Below are 25715 nucleotides of genomic sequence, written 5' to 3' on the forward strand. Positions count from 1 at the left end.
TCATCTGAGGAAACTCGACCTTTGCCTCAACGCAGGTCATACCTGCAAAATTACGCCCAACCCTCCCCCGCTAAGAGCTTTCGCCGTTTCCTCGGCATACTGAACTTTTACAGGTGTCTCTTGTCACACGCAGCCGACTACCATGCTTTCCTCCATGATGCCTCTTCTGGTCTGCGAGGAAACCAAACCATCACGTGGACACCGGATTTAACGCAACTTTTCAGAGAATGCAAAGCTGCTCTCTGCACCGCCACACTTCTCTCCCATCCTGTGGCAGATGCTCCTTTGAGCTCTTCACGGACGCCTCTAACTTCGCCGTGGGCGCCGCCCTTATGCAACGCGTAGACAACACCTGGCATCCCTTGGCGTTCTTCTCGAAGAAACAGCAACCTCGAAAAACGATCCTTTCTGCGGCCAGTCCCACGAAGGAAACCACGGCCCCTGCCCCTTTGAGTTCGCCAGCTTACTGCAGAGAACTTCTGGCTATATAATGCCGCGAAACCTTCAAAACTGTATTTGCTGCTTTTCAACAGCCGCCGGCATACAGGCTTATCACTCTGATTCTGGATCGCGTATCAGTTCCGTAATCTTTGTTTGTTAATGCTCGATGTCGCGATTCACACCTTCATCAGTTTCGTTGTAGAGCAAGATGCACCGAGATCTATCTCGAAGATTCCGGCCACTCATCTGTCTTTCCACAATGTTCCAGCCCGTGCTGGTAGCTGCTTGCGACGTTATCTAGATTGTTCTGTGCAGCCTTTAAATTGAGCGTTGACGAGTGTGACGAGCATTCTTGGTCCGACGACCGACGAGCACGTTTGTTGCTATCGCCGCCGCCGAGTTGCTTAGATCTTTTGCGGGCGCAAGTCAGCCCCAATAAGGAGTTATTTCAGTACCGTCACGCCTGTGTCTTCTTTTGGCGTGTACGGCCTTGTCACCACTACGTGACATCTGGTGGAGGTGCTGCCTTTGATCCTTCAAGCGAAGACCCAAGCCGTGTTCCTGTCGCCCTGGAAGACCAGCCTACAGGTCACCGATCCAGCCGCCGACTTCAAGGCCTACAACCCGAACACGGTCTGCTGCCTGACCCCATTCGATCTCGGAAGGCATCGACGCTGACAATGGCCCAGCCTACAGCACCGGTTGTTTTCGTTCAACCCCGTGAGCCCCCTGCTTCCATGGACGACCGGACGAAGATGCAGAAGACTGGATGGACCTTTTCGACCGTGTAGCAGAATTCAATGGCTGGAACGACGCCGCGAAACTCGGGCAAGTCTACAGAGAGGCAACAGCGATGAACTACGCTGGTGCATTACGTCGCCCTGCGCCCCGATGTGATGACTTTCCGAGCCCTTGCAGCTACCCTCCTGTTCCTGAATACCGCCCCTTGGCTCCCGCCCGCCAAGCCTACCAACAACCCCCCAAGCCCCAGAAAGTGCGACGCCTGGAGGACAACAAACTACTGGCCATTATGCTTCCACTGCGGTGAGGCCGGCCACATTCTGCGCCACTGCCCGTACCGACGAATCGGTCTCCGCGGATTAGCAGTCGACGCTCCACGACCAGGTGAACGAGCGCAAGAAATCGACAACTATCTGCGTAGCGGTGAGATTGCGCCACCAAGCCGTCGGTTCAGATCTCCATCGCCGTACAGGGCCCGCTTTGCGTCGCCAGGCCGTAACTACGATGAAATTGTGCGCGGAAGGTCTCCAAGCCCGCGCAGGGGAAACTAAATAGAGCAACCTTTGGAGGTGAGGTTGCTCAACGGTGAAAAGACGAACATCCTCCGCCGCCGCCGACGACCACTAACGACGACGCAGCCATTTCACCGCCGCTCCACACGACGTCATCGACGACAACACGACCAGAGTGCAAGCAGACACCGCCGCCCAGCGAAGTAACAACGGTTTGCCCCGGCCATGACCTGAAGAAACGACAGAGCCGAGATCGGACACTAAGGCCCACGTTCAATGCGAGGACGCGAACAAGTGACCTTGAAGTTGATATCGACGGTCGCAGAGTCACTGCCCTAGTAGACACCGGAGCTGACTATTCAGTCAATAGTGGACCGTTAGCCTCTCAGCTAACGGTCCACTAGTGACAATGCGATGCAGTTCAACACTTTCGCCACATTCTCGAAGCACAGCACTGCACTATCTACACCGACCATAAACCTCTGACCAACGCCTTCTCTCAACGCCGCGACAAACTCCCGCCGGTTCAGCAGAACCTGCTCTCGTTCATTGCCCATTTTACCAGCGACATCCAACATGTCAGCGGGAAGGACAGCGTGGTCGCCGACGCACCTTCACGTGTAGCAGCTATCAGCTCTTTGCAGATAACAGCAGATGTTCTCGTTGAGGCTCAGACTACGGACGTCGAACTGCAACAACTTAAGGGCGTGACCTCACTACAGCTGCAACAAGTCCCCATACCTTGGTCGACAACGACTATCTACTGCGACAGTCAACAGCACGTAGCAGGCTTTACGTGCCCCTTTCCGATCAGCGTGGCCTGTTCAACCAGCTGCATAATCTCAGCCATCCTGGCATACGCGCCTCTGCACACCTCGTGGCCGACCGCCATGTCTCGCCCTCCATGCAGCGGGATTGCCGCTCTTGGGCGCGCTCCTGCAATCAGTGCCAGCGCAATAAAGTCACCAGGCATGTCACTTCACCACTCGGAGCGTTCTCCAGCTGGACCCTATCGCTACTGCCTCACCGCCATCGATCGGTATACTCGATGGCCTGAGGCATGACCCCTAGAGGGAATCACCGCGGAAGACGTCGCCTCGTCCTTTTTCGCCGGCTGGATTGCTCACTACGGGCCCCCTCGCCGCGTCACCACCGACCAAGGACTCAATGCACATGGTAGCTAGCGCTAAAGACAGGGAGAGAGGAGAAGCAGACACAGCGAATGCTAGACATCAACGTGGGTTTATACCAGACAACACATTCAATATACACATAGGCAAACAATGTAAAAACATCAAACCCCAAAGCGCATGTGCAGCGGTACCTCCTGGTTCAGGAATTGTATTTCTTTGGATGATAAAGATAACGATGGCTTGCTTATGCACGACCTTCGTTCAATATCAATGAGAAATGCTTCGAGTGTTTCACGCTCCTTCTGGTCTGAACTTGAAACAATTACCCGTGTCTGATTGTATATCGGAGCAACAATTATCCTCACAGCGTTTACAATGGGCCTCCAAGTGTCCCGGGCCCGATATTGCCTCGATTGCCTGCCTGTGCTCCATTAGCCAAATATTGATACAACGACCCACATGACACATGACAAGGGAATTCTGTAGACCACATTGGTCTTGCAGGCCACATACGGCATTTGATATTTTACTGGGCAATGAGGTTTTTTCTTCTCTGAGGCAGCATTATCAGCCTTGCACAGTTTTCCAAGTTTACCTGGTGCAGTGAGCACAACTCGGACATTGCCGTTCTCCGTCACCTTCTTTAGGCAGTGTGTCAGCTGGTGAATGTATGACAGTGCCACGCATTTAGCCCGCCCATGAGCATGTAGCTCAGTTATCGTTGCCTGTTTCCCAGATTTTATCAATTTTAATAGGCCTTCAGCAACGGATGTCACGATCTCCCTAGGGAAATCCGCCTGCGATCACGCGATCTGCCTGCAGGTGCAGGCAGATCCCTGTCTGTCTTTAGCGCTAGTTACCATGTGCATTGAATCTAAAGATCACCAATAGCCCAACTTTCCGCTTTAAAGACCAAGAACGACAATTTGAATCGCACCTTTTCAGGCTGCTCGGGCTGATAATCGGTTTCGAGTGTTCGAGGACCACCAGCTACCACCCCTGTGCCAACGGGATGATCGAGTGTTTTCACCGACAGTTCATAGCAGCCACCATGTGTCACCCGGACTCAACCTGGCTCGAAGCCATCCCAACCGTCACCCTGGGTCTCCGCGCCACCTTCAAACCGGAAATTCAAGCTACACCCACAGAGCTCGTCTACGGATAACCACTCCGCCTCCCAGGCGAATTTCTTGCTGAACTGCCATCCACAACCGCGACGTCAGATCACACCGATTTCGTCGTGCGGCTCCGACGCACCACCGCTGCCCTCCACCCGTAACCTGCAGCTCACCACTGTGAGACTGCCCCTTTTGTCTTCAAGGAACTGGCAATGTGCACGCACACGTTTCTCCGCGACGACACCGCCCGCAAGCCTTTCCAGCCACCTTACAGCGGACTAGGGCCTATCCAGTTCTCCGTCGCGACGACCAAACCCCTGCGCGTTAACGGTAATGACGGCCGCGTCTTTATCGACTGGCTGAAGCCATCCTACATCGATTGGGCCGAACCAGGAAATACCCCAGGTGTCCATCCATGACCCCCGACATCGCAACCTGCTGTTGTCACTACACGCCGTGGACGTCGGGTACGAGCCCTGCGTCTCCACTCACCGGGGAGGGGGCGCTGTTGTGGCGACGCACACTGCGCACATTTCCGCGCAGACTCCGATTTGTTATCATCCGTCCCAGCGTAACACGGCCACACTGTGGATTGCCTTATTGATAAAACACATCGCCACCGCTGCGTCACCCAAGGGATGCGTCACCGACGGCGGCTGCAAAAACAGGCTGCCCGGCTGGAAAGCACGGTTTTTTCATTCCGCTTCGGAGATGAGTGTGGCGTTAATATGCTTCCGCTACCACTGTTAAACGAATAAATAGTCGTTACGTTTTTATGTTGGGATTCGTCCTTCGGCAGAAACAACATTCAACAGTCATAGGCAGACTTGAATTCGTTATTCAAGCATACTCCAGACCTACGAAAGAAACCAGCACAACCGCTTCGCTCGTTTTAGAGGAATCATCAGTTTCTTTATCGGCGATATGCCAGCTTACTCTCTGAGAGTCGTCCGTCACGACAGTAACCGCACAAACCCCCTTTTGTCCGCAAGAAAAACAAGGAGAAAAAAATAGAAGGGTTCAACGCTGCTGAACTGAATAATGAGCGAAAGCATTCGCTGCGGGAGAAAGAGCGTTCTTCTTCCTCCCCAGCCCGCATATTAAGCCTCGCTTTAACCAACCCGTATGAACGTGCCTTAGTGGTCTATAGGGGCAGCGTGAATGCCAGGGTCCTGTTAGGCTGATTCTGACATAACCGTCCCATGTGAAACGAGAGACTCAAGTTGGCAGCTCCTGCCAGAGGACCACGGACACGTACACGTACACGGCACACAGCGATGAGCGGGTAAACGTGGGGCAGTATTGCTTTCGCAATAAAATTACAAGCGATCAATGCGTTTGATGCGACAGGGTATGGGTTGTCAGTATTTCCGCCGGGCAAAGTGACAAGTTCACACCATGTGAGCGAGTCATCAAACACTATTGGGCAGGCTGTACGTCCTCACTACCCTTTCCTTGCCCATCAGCTGCTTTAGTGAAGAGGGAAATGTTTCCCCCGCTTTGGCACCTATCAACCGGGCTTTCAGAAGACCATATCAGCAAATATATATATATATATATATATATATATATATATATATATATATATATATATATATATATATATATATATATATATATATATATATATATATATATATATATATATTGTGAGCGCAACTGAACTTTCACCTCTTTCATCTGTATAGATCCATCATCATTATCATCATCATCGCTGACTGCTGCTCGGAGCGTCGCGCGCTGTGTGCCAGCTGGTTCTGGAATAGAACAGACGTTTTGTGCAAGTGCTGTCGCACAAGTGGCGGAGGTGCGATTCGTATTCCCCACCTCTCGCTTTAGACCCGCCTACCGTTCTCCCTGGAGCTCCGTTCAGGCCTTCGCTTGCGTCCACGGTCCTGTGCTATGGATGAGGGCAACGGTGCTCGCTCACCCCCGGCGTCTCCTCCTCCTACTGCGGCTGCCCCTGCCTGGACTGTCACCAGCCGCCAGCGCAATCCCCAAATCTTTGCTGGCCTTCGCGGTGAAGATGTCGACGACTGGCTCGACAACTACAACAGGGTCAGTGCATTTAACCGCTGGGATGACGCTCATAAACTGCTAAACGTCGTCTTCTACTTGGCTGACGTCGCCAAAACCTGGTTCCTCAATCACGAGGATGACATCGCTGACTGGCCTACATTCACGGACCAGCTAAAGAAAATTTTCGGCACTCCGGCTGGTCGCTCAGAGCAGGCAAAGAAAAAACTTGAAGCTCGTCTCCAGCAGCCCGGCGAGTCCTATACGTCGTATATCGAGGACGTTCTGGCCCTTTGTCATCGTGTCGACGCTGCTATGCCTGAATCTGAGCGTGTTCGCCACTTAATTAAGGGCATCAACACTGCTGCTATCAATGCCTTCGTGTTTAAAAACCCGTCGTCCGTAGCTGACATCACATCCGCATGTCAACGTCTGGACCAGCTACAGTCCTACCGCCTCGTGCAAGACCCCAGTGATGGTGGCTCCCTCATAGATGGAAATTTGCGGTCCCTAATCCGCACCATGATCCGGGAGGAGCTCTACGGCCTCACCAACCCCTCTGCAGTATCTACAACTCTTCCGCCAGCAACGGTGAGTTTGCGCAGCATCATCAAAGATGAACTGACGAATTTCAACTGCACTGTGGCACCTGCCCCACCTCCCATTGCCTCCCAACCTCCCTCGCCGCCTCCCAACGCCCCCCAACATTCCTTGCCAACCTATGCCCAGATTACTTCACGTCAACCCACTCCGCCTTCCCCGACTTGTTCGGCACCCGTGTGCGGTCACGTCGCTGCCATGGCACCATATCCTACAGTGGACCGTCCTGTTACAGCCTGGCGCCCCTCCCGCCCTGTGTGCTACTATTGTGGGATACGTGGCCACATTGCCCGTGTCTGTCGCCGCCGCCAACAAGACGAGCAACGGGGTTATGCTCCCTTTGAACGTGCCCGCGTGCGCCAGCCTGATAATTCTGCACTGCCCTACTCAGACTTTTACCGGCGTTCTTCCTCTCCTCCGAATTCCACCAATGTTTCACGGCCTTCGCGTCCTTCCCGACGCCGATCCCCTTCGCCTTTTCGCCGCACGTCACCGCTTCGTCCTGCCTCGCAACCCTTCCAACCTATAACGGAAAACTAACCGAAGCAGTTTTTGGAGGGACAGCTGCTTCGAGTTCGAAATCTTCAATTCCTCCTGGGCGACTGTCGAATATGTTAGTAGTGATTGTTGAAGGATTGTACATTGAGGTCCTCATCGACACCGGCGCCGCTTATTCCGTCATGCATTTCTCTCTGTGTTCTCATCTGCGCAAAGTTATAACGCCATACATCGGTCCGCACTTCGTGGAGCTAATGGAACTCTTATGAAACCCACCGGCCAATGCACAGCACGTGTCCTCATCGATAACCAGCGGCATCATATTGAATTTATTGTGCTCCCCACGTGCGTTCATCTCATGATCTTGGGGTGGGATTTCTTATCGTCGGCGTCCGCCCTCATCTCTTGCCGTGAGCGCCTTATTCATCTTGCGGACCCCGATATATTACCGACTTCTGATTGTTCACCACCACACGTGTTCGCAGCAATTGATTTCGTTTTGCCCCCAGGACGCGAGCAGCTGATCATCGTGGCATTGGACTACCCTCTCGATGGCGAAGCCTTTATGCCCACTCCTCGGTGGACCTCCGACGGCCTAGCTCTTGCCTCGTGCCTCACCTCCTTCACCCGCGGTTGCGCGGTCGTTGCGGCCCTTAATACAACTCTCCAGCCGTTCTTACTGCCCAGAGGAGCCACAGTTGGGTTTATTTTTGACTGCGATGCCGTTCCCCTAAACACACTTTCCAGCGCACCACCGCCTCCTGCCAAGCCTCCATTTCCGACATCCTCTGCGCTCGCAGCCGCCATCAGCCCTGACCTTACATCCGAGAAGTCCACAGCTCTGCTAGACGTCCTCCTGCGGCAGCGAGAGTCTTTTGATGTGTGCGCCTCAGCGTTGGGGAAGACCTCCGTCACCTCTCATCGCATAGAGACGGACGGCTCTGCTATTGTTCGACGAAGGCAGTATCGCGTTTCAGCAGCAGAACGCAAAATCATTGAGGAGCAAGTTGCTGACATGCTTGCTCGAAATGTCATCCGACCATCCACGAGGTCTTGGTCCTCACTTGTGGTCCTCGTTCGCAAAAAGGATGGTTCAGTCCCCTTCTGCGCGGATTACCGGGCACTTAACAAGATCACGCGCAAGGATGTTTACCCTTTGCCTCGTATTGATGACGCATTAGACTGTCTCCAAGGCGCTGAGTATTTCTCCAGTCTCGACCTCCGCTCGGGATACTGGCAAATTCCTATGCACGATGCAGACAAGGACAAGACTGCCTTTTCTACCCCCGACGGTCTCTACGAATTTAACGTGACCCTTTTCGGACTCTGCAATGCGCCGGCCACCTTTGAGCGCATGATTGATACCGTGCTTCGCGCATGAAATGGAAAACATGCCTATGCTATCTCGACGACATCATTGTCTTCTCGTCAAACTTCACTAAGCACTTGCAGCGTCTCACTGATGTCCTCACGTCCCTTGCCCAGGCGGGGCTTCAGCTGAATACCAAGAAGTGCCACTTTGCCAGTAAGACCATCAAAGTACTCGGCCATGTCGTCAGTAAGGCAGGAATCCAGCCTGATCCCGAAAAAATTACGGCTGTCGTTAATTTTCCTCGGCCCCAACGTCAGAAAGATCTTCGCAGCTTCCTTGGCTTAGCCTCCTACTTCCGCCGTTTTATTCGGAACTTTGCAACAATTGCTGCCCCGTTACACAAGCTCGTGTCTTCCAAAGTGTTTTACACCTGGTCCACTGAATGTGAAGACGCCTTCAAAGCTCTCAAGCAGGCACTCACTTCCACCCCTGTGCTGCGCTATTTTGACGCTGACGCGCCCACCATACTTCACACAGACGCCAGTGGCCACGGTATTGGCGCGGTTCTCTTGAAACGCAACGCAGTGTCTGAAGAGCAAGTCGTCGCATACGCCAGTCGTACGCTTAGTGCAGCTGAGCGTAACTATACTATTACCGAGCAAGAGTGCCTCGCCGTTGTTTGGTCGGTTCAAAAATTTCGACCTTATTTGTATGGCCGCCACTTCACCATTGTCACAGACCATCACGCACTCTGTTGGCTGTCATCGCTGAAGAACTTATCGGGTCGACTGGGTCGCTGGGTACTACGTCTTCAAGAATACACCTTCACCATCACTTATAAATCTGGGCGAAAACACCTCGACGCTGACGCCCTCTCCCGCTGCCCATTGCTACCTACTGACGCGGCCCCACATACGGTCTCCTCTCCCTGCTGCCATCCGAGTCAGCCTTCTGCTGGCCACCTGAATGTTGCACCCATCGCTATAGCTCCACTCGAGAACAATGCTGATTTCTCGTCCCTGCAGCTGACTGACCCTTACTGCCGCACAATCATCGCTCGCCTCCGTGGAGAATCAGTTGTCCCAAACAGTCGCTTGCGCCATCAGCTTCGTCGGTTCCGATTTCACCATGGAACACTTTACCGCGACGTTTATCACCCTACGGGTCAACGCTGGGTACCCGTTGCCCCTCGCTCCCTTCGTTTTAAAATTATGGAGGCTTACCACGACGACCCCACTGCTGGACATTTAGGCCACTTTAAAACTTACGACCGTATCAAGAGCCGCTACTTCTGGCCTGGGCTTTCTGCCAGCGTCGCCAAATACATTTCATCATGTCCGTCTTGCCAGCATCGCAAGCGTTCAACATCCCCTCCTGCTGGCCTACTGCAACCTCTACCTTGCCCATCTGTACCTTTTGACACGGTCGCCATTGACTTGTTTGGTCCTCTCCCTTTGACGTCAGACGGCAACCGTTTTGTTGTCACTGCCATCGACCATCTAACGCGGTACGCTGAAACCGCACCTCTTCGCTCCGGTGCCGCCTCTGAAGTCGCCGATTTTTTCCTGCGGGGGATAGTTTTGCGTCATGGTGCTCCTCGTATTCTCATTAGCGACCGTGGAAAGACATTTCTTTTTCAAGTCCTTGAGGAAGTACTGCGTGCAGCCAACACCGTCCATAAGACTTCTTCTAGCTACCACCCTCAGACCAACGGACTCATCGAGCGGTTTCATCGCACTTTGTCCGACATGATATCCATGTATATCGCTCCTGATCACCGGAACTGGGACAACGTTTTACCTTTCGTCACCTACGCCTACAATTCCGCTGTTCAGCGCACTACTGGTTATAGCCCTTTCTTTTTAGTTTATGGCCGTCAACCATCGACAGTACTGGACACTACTTTCTTCTCTGCTCCCTCTACGTCTGAATCTCTGGGCGAAGAGTTTGCCACTCGTATGGCCCAGTGTCGCCAACTTGCCCGTTTGAACACTGAAGATGCTCAACAAGAACGCAAAGCCCTCTATGATCAAAGCCATCGAACTCCCTCCTTTTACCCCGGTGATGAAGTTCTCCTGTGGACACCAATCCGCATTCCTGGCCTGTGTGAGAGTTTCTCCATCGTTACATTGGCCCTTATACAGTACTCCAACAAACGTCTCCGGTGAACTATCGCGTTATTCCCTCGCACACCGTTGCAAATCGACGTCGTCGCTCCGAAGAGATCGTCCACGCCTCGCGCATGAAGCCCTATGCCCGTCGTCCCTCATCTTTGTAATCAGCGACCAGGGTGGCCGCTCTTTTGTCGGGGGGATTTGTGTGAGCGCAACGCGTGAACTTTCACCTCTTTCATCTGTATAGATCCATCATCATTATCATCATCATCGCTGACTGCTGCTCGGAGCGTCGCGCGCTGTGTGCCAGCTGGTTCTGGAATAGAACAGACGTTTTGTGCAAGTGATGTCTCACAATATATATATATATATATATATATATATATATATATATATATATATATATATATATATATATATATATATATATATATACGTCTATATATATATATATAGACGTCGCGCAATCTGAGAATCTGTTAGGTTTCCGCAATGGTGTTGTAAGTTCAACGCAGGCCATAGAATGTATTCAATATATATATATATATACGCAGGCCATAGAATGTATTCAATATATATATATATATATATATATATATATATATATATTGAATACATTCTATGGCCTGCGTTGAACTTACAACACCATTGCGGAAACCTAACAGATTCTCAGATTGCGCGACGTCCCATCAAAGGCTTCAAATTATTCACCAGGTTTCGCTGCTTCCTCAGATGTTGTATTATATTTTTTTGTGTGCGAACAATTATTTATTGCCTCAGGCGCTGGGATCTGCTCACTACTACGATAAGCGCTTTATAAAAAGCACCGAGCACGAGGTGGTCCATGTAGGCTTGGAGGGAACTGGAAACCTCTCTCCCTTAATCAGCCGCTGTTTTGAAGGAGCGTCAAGGGTTGATCGAATGGTTTAAAAGCACTGGCTTAAAAGCACCATCGCACATATCTCCCTCTTTATATCAATAGGACGTGGCTTTAGGAAATTGATGATCCGCCACTATGCTGCTTGAAGACCTGACTGAGCGCGTGAAGAGCATGGCTGGCTTATTCCTGCAGCATATTTCCCCTTCGTTATCTAAAGAGGTGAGCGTGTAGGGATTCGATAAACAAATTTTTTATGTTCCCACAAGAATAGCGCCTCAAGTATTACTGCGCTAAGCAGTTGGGGGCAGGAGGAGCTAGGAGGTTCTATTAGATAACCCTTTGGGGCAAGTAAGGCACAAAAAGAGCCTTAGAACTGCCGGAAGGAGTTTAAGAGTTTAAGGCGAATATTTCTTTTTCCGCTCAGGTGCTTAGGCGTACATAATGCATCTGGAATTGCGCACTTCCTGTCAGACGGGTAACAACTGTACCGCGATGTACCTCCAGGTACTCTGGAAATTTTGTCGCATCGTCATAGAAGGAAAGAAGAGCGGGTGGGGGAGGGGGGCTCATGCTGCCTAACCCTGTCAAAAAAAATCAGACACGTGTCAAAAATACGACAAAATATTCTGTAGTTCAGTCGTAATTACTTCAGATTTTTCTGAAATTCTGTACTACTTTAGTGTTGTGTGTAGTTCTGCAGCAGATTTTTGTTGCAAATAAAGAAAATCCTGATGTTACTACAGAAATTTCGGTTCTCATAACAGGTTCTCTGTCCAAAACCGAGCAGAAATTCTGTCGTAACAACAAAACATTTTCTGTAGTTTTTTACAACTGGGCAGTAAAAGTGCAATGCCCGGGTTACAGTCTATATTGCGACGCTGAACCTACCGGCATTGACTGAGAGTGCGTCTTGCTGAAAACAAAGCTGGTGCAGTGAACAGACCACTCGGGTTGAAGCAGTCGTTGAGCTTCAGCAGATCCCAACAATGGAGGGTCTTGGACAAGTCTGAAAAGGGCGACATAGCGACAGGTTAGCCCGTATTTTCTCAGCGGCTGTGAGGTATCGTCGCGTAACGCCATAATGCATGCTTTTATGCGCAAATTAGAGGATAGCAGTCACAGTGAACACGACAGCGCTTGCCCTCGGGTAATATTAACACGTAGTGGTGACATTCACGGTTACGACAAACGAGACAATGACGTTGCACGTGAATTAACTCTTTATTGGGATGATTTGCGCCCGCAAAAGAACTAATAGACATGCCAGTGGCGATAACAACAAATGTGCTCGTCGGACTAAGAATGTCCGGATAATTCTGCAGTGCTCAACTTAAGTGTGCGAAGAAGCACCTAGATAACCGGCCGAAGTACCCAAGAAAAGTCTGGAGCGATAAGGAAACAGTTGTGATTCGCTGCGATCACCCGGGAAAAATAACGGCGCATCTTGCGCTACGCATGAACACCATGAACAAGATGGCTCCGTGCGCTACAATCACATAGATAACTGCGTGCTGGCGGCTGTTGGAAGCAACAACAAACAAAGATTTTAATGGTTCGCCACAATATTGGAGCTAAAGGATAATCGTGAAAATTTGTAGCGAGTCTTTATAGTCACTTCTATTTCACTCGCACCATGTCATTTTCGCGCGCGTTGGCAGGAATTTTGCAAGATTTTATTAGATCCAGGCTGATCATGAAGGTATCCCGTTTTTGTCGTTTGTCGTTTAGTGAGTGCAACCGGATGTGGAAGGCTACAGTAAAAGTCCTATCTCAGCCACCACTGCTTAAAATACTGCGGCTGCTTTTTCTTTGTGGATGAACTATACCACGTCGTGGCTCAAAACAGCAGCCGTAGTGGTTAGAGCGTCGAGGTACCTTACCTGCCCGAAAGACCCGGCCTAAATTCTAGTCGTAGGGCTGACGGAGGCGAGGCGCAAAAGGTATCCATGTACTCAGCGACGTCATTGGGCATTAAATATGGAGTCAAAATTATTATCAGAGACTCTTTTTCTTTTTTTCTTCCATGCCCTCTTGGATGCATTCTCCCACGATGGGGTTGATTCCGGCACCGAGACGTCCGAAGCTACCGCGGTTTTCCTTTCGTGAAGGACTTGTCATTTTCAAGCGTTGCACACGAGCTTGATATCAATAATAAGAGATAATAAAGCACGCGAAGGCATGTCTAAATACTTAAGCTTAGGTAACTGATCTAGAAGCAGCTTGTATTGAAAGCGGGCACAAACTTTTCCAATGCTAGAGTACAAGTTTCTTCCAAAGCTGCGTTCTGAACGCGCCTGCATAAGTACGAAAGGAATTAAAAAAACATCGTTGATATAAAAATGCCACATTCACAACGTAGACATCCATAAGTACGGCGTCACTTCTTCGCTCAGAATAACTAAGGCTGCCACATTGAAAGTAATGATTCTTGTAACCAAGATTGAGGAGACAGTGCTTTTCATCTGCTGACATTTCAATGTGAAGACAGTTCTAGCTTAGCACGATCGATCTCTCCGATTCCTGGTTCTGTTTGTCTAAACGAGTAGAGCCGAATCCCCAACAGTAATCTTACTCTTCAACAGAGCCGCATCGTCGAGGCACAGCAGGGCGACACTGCTGCTGAGCCCACTTTCGAAGCGCGCCACGGCCGCTCTCTGGCTCGCAGTGCAGTCCAGCACCAAGTGCTTGGTAGCGCAGCTACCCTCGCGCCACCTGCAGTCAAACCACTGTGAGGTACGCTTGTCGCACACGTGCGAAGCTTGCATGAAACCACTCCAGTGCACACCGAACAAGCATAACTGTTTTCAATAGAGTTTCACCATGCCACCGCTCTCGCGCTGCATGCTGGTACATGTGGTCAACCGGCCGCTCCAGCCACCCGGAGAACCTGCGCGCCGTGTTTCCGAACGATTTTTAGCTCGCGTGTATGCCGTAGGGCATTGGGAAAATTCACCTGTCTCGTTCCTATAACAGCACATGGTACGTATATTGCTCTAGTTTTATGTATTTAGCCAATAGCTTATACAGTCCGTTCGGCCGAAGAGCCTTCGGCGTTGTTGTAGTCAGAGCTTCGGGGATATAGGACTCTGGTTGTAGTACTAGAAGTAACAGTTGTCGGCGCCGCATGTCGGAAATAAGGAGGGCAGTGTAAAAATTCGTTTCTTGGTAATTTGTCCTTCTACTGATTGATAACTTATTGTTGTTTGAGAGGCGACGACGAGCTATGGAATCAATGTGATTAATCGAATAAATAAAGAAATAAGAAAACTTGGAAAATAGGTGGTTCAAGTCTCAAAACGCTCAGGTTAAAAAGCCAATTTGATGATGCTATCCTAGAAAATGTAGTGTAATTTGCCACCTAATTAGTGAAAATAACTGAAAAATGAGAACTTGTGTGTCCTATTATCTGAATGAAAAGCCAGAGCTAGATGGTGCTGTTTATGAAAGTTTAGAATGCGTAATTAAAGTGAAAAAGGATACAAAATTAGAAAAATGGGGCCGCAAAGGTGTCAAAATTGCCACAATGAAAAGCCAATGCTTGAACATGGGAATTAAGAAAATTTAGTGCATAATTGATCAAATAACTTGTAACAATTGAAAAAGTGAAGAATTAAATAACAAAACCGGGGTTCTAAGATGCTCCAATTCTGAGACCAAAGAGCCAATGCTTGATGATTGTAAAGCAGAAAATTTAGCGCGTGTAATTGACCAATTAAGAAATTGCCATATTTCAAAAATGCAGAAATAAACAAATGAAGTTGAAAGATGTCATATTGCTCAGAATAAAAAGCCAATGCGTGATGATAGCAATTAAGAAAAATTAAAGTATGTACTGGTTAAATAAGGGAAATAATTGAAAAAGTAAAAAAAATTCAAAAAAGGGGGTTTCAAAGGTGTCAAAATGCACATTTATAAAACTCAATGCTAGACGGTGCTAAATAAAAAAAAATTAGAAAGTGTAATTGATCAAATAATAATTGAAATATTTGAAAATGTTTGTGGTATTAGAAAATGTGGCTCGAAGGTGTCAAAATCAATTTGACATCGTTAGGTGCTCATTTCATTTCATACAATCATTGAAAATTTTTGTTGGTCAATTATAAACCAATTTTTCATTAATATCATCAAGCATTTATCTTTCATTATGTGTATTTGGCACCTCTTCATAAAGTTTGTGTTCGCTTTGTTTCGAAAAAATAATTGGTCACTTTCACCCCCTAAATTTTCTTGACTAGTTAGTGGGTCAAGCATTGCCATTTCGTTCTATGCAATTCAGCAGCTTTGAACCCCATTTTTTTCTTGTTATTTCAATTATTTGATCAATTACATACTTCAAATTTTTTTATTAGATAATCAAGCATTGGGGTTTTATTTGAGCATTTTGACACCTTTGAAACCTCTTTTTCCAATTTCTCATTTTTTCAATTGTTTTACTTCATTGATCGATAACATAATCTAAATTTTCTATTAGCATCATCATGCCTCGGCTTTTCATTCTGAGCATTTTGACACTGTTGAAGCCCCCTTTATTCAATTCATTATTTTTATTTTCTTCAATTGATCAATTAATTACAATGACTTCTTTACTTCGCTATCGCCTATCACACACTAATCAACCATCAATCACCAGAACCACAAATTACCAAGATACAATTTTTGTACGTAGCCCTCGATTATTTCCGACAAGCCCTTAACAAGTGAACGAGGGTACTGGTTAAAAACAAAACAAAATTAAGGCCCTTAGAACGCTTGCTTTGCATGTAACAGTCATTGCAAATTTGTGAAATAATGACAACACATTTTTCTCGGCAGTGAGGTATGGGAAATGTGCGTTGATTTCCTGTGGAGCGGAGATTTAAACAGTGCCGTCGCATGTGCGTGAGATGACCTGCCGACAGCCGACTACAACAAACGTGGCTGTGGTGCCACTTCCGGAAAACCGGCGCATGCGCGGATCGGTCGGTGGGATCGGTCTATTGAATGGATTTTATTTTCCTAGCCTCCGGAGCTAAAGGCTGCTAGAGCAGCTTGACTGTGTCCTTGGAGACCATTACGTGACAGTAACAGCTAACAAGGGATATATTAAATTGTTCACACCCTTGAGCACAGATAAGAGTCTTAAAACCTTGAAACCAACACCAGACATTTCAAAACACTCGTATCTCAAAACCAAGTAAACTTCTCGTAGAGCAACAACGACCACAATAAACACGATCACCTAATGCATTTGATATTATAAATGCATGCCAGGATTCGAGGAAACTGAATAGCCACTTCTCAGCGTGTCCTTGTTGAAAAATATATTGGGAGCACCGCATATGGAATCAAGATGCAATGTGAAAACACTGTACTGACATTCCCGTGATTTCACAATCTCCTGTTTGTATGACTGAGTATGGTTTCTGTATCGTTTGCTTATTATCGTAGAATCCGAAAAAAAGTCGGCTTTTTTTGCTTGCCCGTGTTGTCTATTCGAGTTTCTATTGCCGCAAAGTCCTTCAATATTAGTGTGTTCATGCTCAAACCCAACCGCACGCGTCTTTTTGACCAGAGATGCGACAAAATTTATGTAAAGTGTTAGTAGCCGCGGGTCACTGCTTCTACGCGGTTTCCTATTAACTTATTGCTTTGCGCTGCTGTTCCTTACTATCTATAAGCGCACGCGCTACCGCTGCCTTTTAGCGGTGCCAAGCCCACATGCAGCGTATGTCATTGCTGGCGACTTTTAACCTGTCATACACGCATTCTGCAGCTATCCGTTGTCGAGCTATACCCAGGACTCCCCCTCCCCCCTTCCCCTTCCTCATTATCGTGCTTCTGCTAGCGACACCAATCTGCTTTGTTAGACGCTCTGAATTAACTGAAAACCGGGCAGGAAACGTTATTAGATGAAGTGAGAAATATTCGTCAAAAGCAGACCGAAAATAATAAAATGTTGCAAGATATAAAAAATAAAAATTAACCAAAATTGAATGCCAATCTCTTACGACAATGAGAGCAGGCGTAAAAAGTGTTCAGATACCCGGTTAGGCAAACGCTTGTCAGATTGAGAATTAAAACTGCTTGAGAAACGACGCCGAAGATAGGGCGCGGCCAAACAATCTGGTGCTATACTGAGTGGATGAGTGTGACGAAACTTGGAAAAGGTAATCGCCTTCACCAAAGAACATTTGAAGCTTTCCATTGAAGCGAGGGACATAGAGCGTGCCCATAGGCTTGGACGATTTGCTCCCAATAAAAACAGGTCAATTTAGTGAATTTCGCTTGTTTTAAAGACAACGAATAACTACTTGCCACTAGCAGAATAAACTAGATCTCTAAAATTAATGTTGCCAAAGACTTTTCTCCAGCCACCCGCTTAGCCCGGAAAAGCTTGATTGAGTTTCGAAAGAAACTAAGCTTTCGCAGTACTCTTCGCCACAACAGATTGGAAGCAGGAAGGGAAACATGCGTTTACGATTCGGTCAGGAAACAAGTTGTTCATCGTTCACCATAGCAGTTGATGCGTACCAACCATGACGATATAAAATGAAATCCCCCTCCTTCCATTTCTTTAACATAAGGAGCATGCTGCCGAAATGCAATGGCCTTACTAACCGTATTGATTCATCAGCTTTTAATGTCATAGCACTAACTGAGACATGGCTGCATTCATCTATAGATGATTGAGATTCTTCCCTCCCACCTAGACTTCCAAATTGTTCGTCCCGACCCCGGCAACAGTGTTCTCATCACTACTCATCCTTATTTGAATTGCTACCGAATAACTTTTCATAATTCTTTAGGAATGTGTTCGTATGCTGCCGAGCTGCACACTGCCATATCATCTTAGGCGCATGTTATCCGCCTCCTGATTGCGGTTACTGGTTCGTGCCCCATTTCCATGAAGCAGTCTGTACGATATTTGTATCCGCATGCCCTTATCGTTATATTGGGTGACTAACTTCCCTAATATTACTTGGCCTGACCCCTCACTAGTTCGAAAGATAATACTGAAAGCAACTTCATTAACAGATGCCTAACATTTTCGCTATTTCACATCGTTCCCTCAGCATCTAGGCACTCCCGTCCTTCAGCTAACATCCAGGATCTCGTTCTTACAACTCATCCGGATAGAATTCCTCCGCTGTCATCATCAGCCGGACAATACCCACTGCAGGGCGAAGGTCCCTCCCATTTTCCTTCCATTAACCCGGTCCTTTGCTAGCTGCATCCACTCGACTCCTGCTTATTTCTTGATCGCCTCCATACATCCCTAGCTGCGCTTACCTTCCCTTGGAATCCAATTGGTTACTTTTAGAGAACATGGGTTATCCTCTTTACAAACTACAGGTCCTGCCCACGCCCATTTCTTCTTTATTTCTACTAGAATGTCGGTAACTTAAGTTATTTCTCTGACCCACTCTGCACGCTTCCTATCTCTTAACGTTACCCCTCCCATTTTTCGTTTCATAGCCCTCTGCGTTGTCGTCAACTTAAGTAAAACCCAATTCTTTAACCTCCATGTTTCAGCCCCATATGTCAGTGCCGGTAGAATGGAGTTGCTGTACACTTTCCTCTTGAGCGATACCGGTAAGCTGCTAGTCATAATGTCTGAGTACTTTACAAACGCGCTCCATCCAAATCTTATTCTCCTAGTTATTTGCCTTTCATGCTCCGGTTCTGCGGTTAATACCTTTCTTAAGTGCACATATTCGCCTACCACTTCCAACGCTTCACTATCTATTTAAAAGTACTGTTCTTTTCCCAGGCTTTTCAGCAATACCTTAGCCTTCTGCATATTAATATTTAGACCTATTCTTCTGATTCTTCTGTCTATACCATTTATCATTAGTTGCAGTTAGCCCTTTTAGTTACTTAACACGGCAATGTCATCAGCGCATTGCAGATTACTGAGATATTCTCCATCGACCCTGATGAATAACTGCTCCCATTCGTTGCCTTTGAATACTCTCTCTAAGGAAGCCCTGAATAGCACTTAGGAGAACGTGTCTGTTTGCCTGACACTTTCATTAATTCGAATTTTATCACTTGTTTTACCAGAACTATGGCTGGTGTGCAACCACTATAGATATCGTCTAGTACTTTTGCATGTTGTTGTATTGTTGAAAACTTTTATTGTCCAACAGAGAAGGACCACACCGCCTGGACCGCTCTGTCTCACCCTCCTTTAAGGGGGAGGGGACTTAGCGGCCCAGCCGCACGGGATGGTCGCATTAGATGCTGGCCGGTTTGGTTTCGCCGGCGGCCTCTGCTGCCAGTTGGACGGCGGTGAGTTGTAGCTCAGGGTCCGAGCTTCGCAATAAGGTTTCCCAGGCTTCCCTACTGCTAACGTTTTGCGCCCTGCCTGGGGAGTAAGCGCTCTCCCAAATTATATGGTCGAGGGTTCCTCTAGCCCCACACTTTTTACATTTACCGACACCCTGATTTCGCAATGCTTGCATGACCGCTGAGGTTTCGACCGAGTCAAATGTTTTCTCGTAACTAATGAATGCTATGTGTAAGGGCTGGTTATATTCTGAGCACTTTTCTATCTCCTGGTGCACAGTGTAGATATGATCGATGGTAGAGTACCATTTCCGAAATCCTGCTTGATGCTGTGGTTAGTCAAAAGTAGTCCGGATCATATTAGCGATTACCTTAGTGAATGCCTTGTTTGTAACTGATAGTACGCAAATTGGTCTGTAATGTTTCAATTCCTCAGGGTCCTCTTTCTTATGCATTAAGATAATATTAGCGCTCTTTCATGATTCCGGTGTTTTCGATGTCATCAAGAATTGACAGGGTGGCCAGTATTTCTACACTCTTAATCTGGTTCCACATACTAAATGGAACCTATGTGGAACCAGATTAAGAGTGTAGCACGATATCCCCTCCGTCCTTTAACAAATCTGTACTTACCTGATCCACTTCAGCTTTACCCCCTTTTCATAGCTTCTAAGGCTTTTTAAAGTCGTCCTTCGTTACTGACGGAACGCCACATTGCTCTTCATTACAGCCAATTTTATTTTTTTCCTGACTACTATGGTTACCTTAGAAGTCTGTATAGAACTCCTCGGCTATCTTGGTTATTTTGGACATGGTATTCCACTGCCCGCCTTGCTCCTCAGTTCATACCTCTGATTTTTGCTTATGCCTAATTTCCTGTTTACCGCTTTCAGGGCACGCCTGTTCTTTTGAGCATGTTCAAATTTCTCCGTATTATAGTGCCTTATTTCGGCCACCTTGCGCCTATTGATTAGCTTTGATATCTCTGCCAGTTCTATCAGGTATGTTGGTTTGGAGGCTTTCATACTTTGGCGTTTCTTAATAATATAAACCGGTATCTTCTCTAGCAATTCTACCACCTACTTCTACCGCGCACTCAGTAGTGAAATTTCTAAAATAATTGTTCATTGCTTCAAGGCTATGGTCGGCTTTCTAAGTTAGCACTGATTATCTATTCTGCAGCGAGATCCTGAATTCTTCTACTTTTTCCCTTACCGCTCATTCTTTGATGGACTTCTTCTTCACTAATCTGTTCCGCACCCTCTCCGAATCCAGATTAATTCGAGACATTGCCATCCTGTGATCACTGCATCGTACCTTTCCGATCACCTCTACATCCTGCATCATGCCCATGTAAGAACACAGTATGAAATCAATTTCATTTTTAGTGTCTCCGTTAGGGCTTTTCCATGTCCGCTTCCGGTTCTTCCGTTTGCTGAAGAAGGTATTTGTGATTCATAAATTTTTGCAATCAGCAAACTCAACAATTAACTCCCCCCGGCTATTTATTAATCCAATGCCATAATTACCCACTGCATGGTTTCTAGTTTGCTTTATACCTACCTTGGCATTGTAGTCGTCCATCAGTACAGTATATTGTGTTTTTACTTTCCCCATTGCTATTTCTACATTTTCATAGAAGCTTTCTACTGCCTGGTCATTATGATTACATGTAGGTGCGTATACGTGTACGCTCTTAAGATAATACAGCTTATTTAGCTTAATTAATATACCGGCTGCCCTCTTATTAATGAAATAGACTTCATCTATATTACCAGCTATATCCTTATTGATAAGAAAACTTAATCCTACTTCTCGCCTCTCCGGTAAACCTCGATGACACCCTTCAGTACAGTATATGCCTTATTTGGCCTCCAAACCTCACTAAGCCTTATGATATTCCATTTTATACCCTCTAGTTCCTCTAACAGCACTGAAAAACTAGCCTCAATAACTAGAGTTCTAGCATTAAATGTTGTCAGGGTCAGTTTTCCAATGTCGACCGGACCTCTGAGTCAGAAAGGCTTAGCACCTTCCGCTGCGTCACAGGTTTGACCGCTACCATGGTAAGTTGCTCCGCAGCCGGGGTTTCGTAGGACTAATCATGGGAGGTTGTAGCCAATCACTGTACCAGGGTGGCCAACTCCGGTTCTGGTGAGGGGCTGCTTTGCCGAAGGTGTACGTTCTTCGGCATCAGGTCGCATCCCAAAATTGTTTTTATGCTATTTCATTGACACGCGGTTATTTATTCAGCTTCAGATTTGCGTGGCACCGGGATCCATACCTAGACAAATTTAGCGGTCATAAAGGTACCCACGACATATTCTTAACCAGACTAAACCATGCAGCCGAAAGCAATGAAAACATACTTTATACTACAAAGGTAGCTATCGAGAGTTCAATAAAGAACAAACGAGGTTTTGACAATGTCTAGCAGAACTGGATAATGTTTAAATTTAAACTGCATGAACTAATCGATATTCCAACCATAAACATTTGCAAGTTCCTCTCGTGGATCTTATTCTACACTTAAGCGTCTTAAAAACAAGAACAATCGAGAATTGCATGCAGCCAAACATATTGTTACGGATAACAGTATATCGAGACCACGACGACGTGCTGATGTGAAGTAGGGAAGACGACGACGCTCAAGCCTAGCTGACTTCGTTCTGTGGTGTGCGGTGTGTGGTGTGCGTCTAACAGTGAACTAGCGTTTACCACTGCGTTCTTTCCTTAACATTTGGTGGAGGATTGCTGGAAGTACGTAAGTCGCCAAACCTGGATCTCCGTAGTGGCCGCCAGATTGGTACCATCACTATGCAATCCGACGCGACACCTTCTTCAGCGGCACCATCAGCTCCCACCGTCGTCATGACGCAGCCTTGCGATCCAGGCACCTTTTGCGGCACCGACCACGTCGACGTAGACGACTGGCTCGCCATATACGAGCGGGTCAGCAAGCACAACCGTTGGGACGCGACCCTCATGCTCGCCAACGTAATCTTCTATCTGGCAGGTACGGCGCGCGTCTGGTTCGAGACGCGTGAAGACAATATCACATCGTAGGAGATGTGCTAGGAGAAGCTTCGAGACCTATTTGGCAAGCTGATCGGACGCAAGCTTGGCGCACAAAAAGACCTCGCGTCCCGTGCCCAGTCTTGGACGGAATCGTACTTGTCTTATATTCAAGACATTCTAGCCCTATGCCGAAAGGTGGACAGCGCCATGTCCGAATTAGACAAGGTGGGCCACATATTAAAGGGAATTGCAGACGATGTTTACAATCTGCTGCTTTGCAAAGATTGTCCGACGGTCGACTCAGTTATCCAAGTTTGCCGCCAGTTTGAGCAAGCAAAACACCGCTGTATTACTCACTGCTTAGAACGCTTGCCAAACACAGCTACTACGTCCTCGTGCGAAGATAGTCCAACCTTACAGCAGCCATCTCATCCCTCCAACTTGACCAGGATTGTTCGTCGAGAGATAGAAGCTATGACACCCGTTGCGTTCGCTTCTCAGCCAGCGGATGCTACTATAGCCTTAATCCAATCTGTCGTTCGCCAGGAGTTCGCAAATGTGGGCCTCAACGCGAACGTGGGCTTCAACTCCGGCCAACCTTCCGCACAGCCCTCGCTCCAACCAAATGTTCCAGTCGTAGCTGCTGCGGCTCCTACCACGCCCTTTCAGACGCGGTACCGCTACCGCTACCGCAACCCGGAGGAATGGCGAATCTCGGATGACCGACCAATCTGCTTTAACTGCTCACGTGTCGGCCATATTTCTCGCTATTGCCGCAGCCGTTGGGTTCCGCCACCTCGACCTCGCTACTATTCTGATCGCAGCGCCGACTATGTTCCACACCCAACCTATGTCCGTGATACGCGCATTCGTGACTCGCCAGCCCCGCACATGTCCAGCCGCTCACCGTCTCCTCAGACTCGGAGGTCCCGCTCGCCCCAATCTCGTCGTTCCTCATTTCCCACTTCTCTGGCTCTCATCCGGAAAACTAACCAATGCAGCTCTCGGCGGTGACGCTACATTGACGACCCGGCCCGAAAGTCCTCTGCTGACTCTCGCTCATTGTCGCAACCTTCTAGACATCTGTGTGGATGGTGCCCCTGTTACTGCCCTCATTGACACTGGTGCCCAAATTTCAGTCCTCAGCTCATCCTTTCGCCGCCGTCTCAAAAAGGTTGTCACACCCGCCGCTTCATCCGCCGTTCGTGTTGCCGATGGAAGCGTCGCTGCCGTTGTGGGACTGTGCACTTCGCGCGTATTTCCGGTCGCACTACCCCTGTTCTCTTCACTGTTATCGACCGCTGTCCTCACGACGTGATCCTCGGGATCGACGTTTTAAGGGCCCATTCTGCCCTAATCGATTGCTCAACTGGTCTTCTTCGCTTAGACCTGCCCTACTGCTCCGGAAACACCGATGTCAAGCCCCGCCTCCTATCCGCCGAATTTATTCGTCTACCACCCGAAGCTGCTATTTATGCCCCGCTGGCCCCGATCCTCGCAGTTCCTCATGGCACATACGTCACTTGCCCAATTACCGATGTTGTTCTCCGTCACAACGTCATACTCCCTCATACCGTCGTGACTGTCACTGCTAACCGCACCTATCTTCCCGTACTGAACTTCAGCCGTTCGACTCAAGTTTTACCCCATGGTATCGCACTCGCTGATCTGTTTCCTTTGGCGGACTGCGAAGTTGCTGCTCTAAACCCTCAGCATCTGTCGGAGCAGCATTTATCGGCTTCTTCTCATTCGAACCTCTTTTCAGGCATGATAGCCGCGGATCTGCCAGATGATTAAGCTGGAGCTCTCTCCGACCTTTTGCTGTCGTACAGTGATATATTTGATTTCGAGGACCGACCATTGGGCCAAACATCCGTTGTGACCCATTGAATCAATACGCGTGACGCCAGCCCCATCCACAGACGGCCGTATCGTGCTTCCCTTACTGAGCGGCATGTTATACACAATGAAGTGGACAAGATGCTGGCGCAAAATATTATTGAGCCTTCCTGCAGTCCTTGGGCGTCTCCTGTCGTATTGATCAAAAAGAAAGACCAAAGTTGGAGATTTTGTGTCGACTATCGCCACCTTAATCAAATAACAAAGAAGGATGTTTACCCTATTCCGCGAATTGATGACGCTCTTGACTGCTTGCATGGTGGCAGCTATTTTTCTTCCATCGACATGCATTTACTGGCAAATTGCTGTCGACGAACGGGATCGCGAGAAACGCGCATTTGTCACCCCCGACGGACTGTATCAATTCAAGGTGATGCCATTTGGACTCTGTAGCGCTCCTGCGACATTCGAGCGCATGATGGACTCACTCTTTCGTGGTTTTAAATGGACAACATGTTTATGCTACTTGGATGACGTCGTCGTTTTCTCTTCCATGTTCTCAACCCACCTTGATCGACTTTCTACGGTCCTCGACGTTTTCCGCCGCGCCGGTCTTCAACTGAACGCCAAAAAATTCAGCTTCGGCCGGCGCCAAATCAAAGTCTTGGGTCATTTGGTTGACGCAAATGGTGTGCAGCCCGACCCTGACAAAGTTCGAGCCGTGCGCGACTTCCCTACTACACGTAGCTCAAGTGATGTGCGAAACTTCCTTGGCCTTTGTTCCTACTTCCGCCGCTTCATTCGGAACTTCGCAGACATCACTCGTCCGCTTATCTCTCTTCTGCAAAAAAAAACGTACCTTTCACATGGGGTTGTCATCAAGCCTATGCCTTCACGACGCTTATTTCCGCCCTCACCACCCCACCTGTTCTGGCGCACTTCGATCCTTCTGCACCTACCGAACTGCGCACCGACGCTAGCGGACATAGTATTGGTGCTATCCTTGCCCAGTCCCAGCATGGTCTTCCCCCGTCATTTCTTATGCTAGCCGCCTGCTTTCGTCCTCTGAGCGCAATTATTCAATCACAGAGCGGGAATGCCTCGCACGTGTTTGGGCGCTGACCAAATTCCGCCCTTATTTGTTTGGGCGGTCCTTCTGTGTAGTGACTGATCATCATGCTTTGTGTTGGCTGTCCTCACTTAAGGATCCCACTGGCCGCTTAGG

At 48.2% G+C, this 25715-nt stretch overlaps 1 protein-coding gene across 1 annotated transcript in view; it reads right to left on the reverse strand.

Annotated features, from left to right (window-relative positions):
• Window positions 1-25715, reverse strand: part of LOC146201198 (uncharacterized) — a 212241-nt gene that overhangs the window by 44436 nt on the left and 142090 nt on the right. Inside the window, exons 7-8 of the mRNA XM_084595676.1 lie at window positions 13938-14077; window positions 12254-12371 (exon numbers count right to left, since the gene is read on the reverse strand). Coding sequence (XP_084451802.1) covers window positions 12254-12371; window positions 13938-14077 — 258 coding nt within the window. The remainder of the gene's footprint in view (window positions 1-12253; window positions 12372-13937; window positions 14078-25715) is intronic.

The sequence above is a fragment of the Amblyomma maculatum genome, chromosome 2 (assembly GCF_055883805.1).
Source record: "Amblyomma maculatum isolate TAMU_Amacu chromosome 2, ASM5588380v1, whole genome shotgun sequence".
Classification (NCBI taxonomy): domain Eukaryota; kingdom Metazoa; phylum Arthropoda; class Arachnida; order Ixodida; family Ixodidae; genus Amblyomma; species Amblyomma maculatum.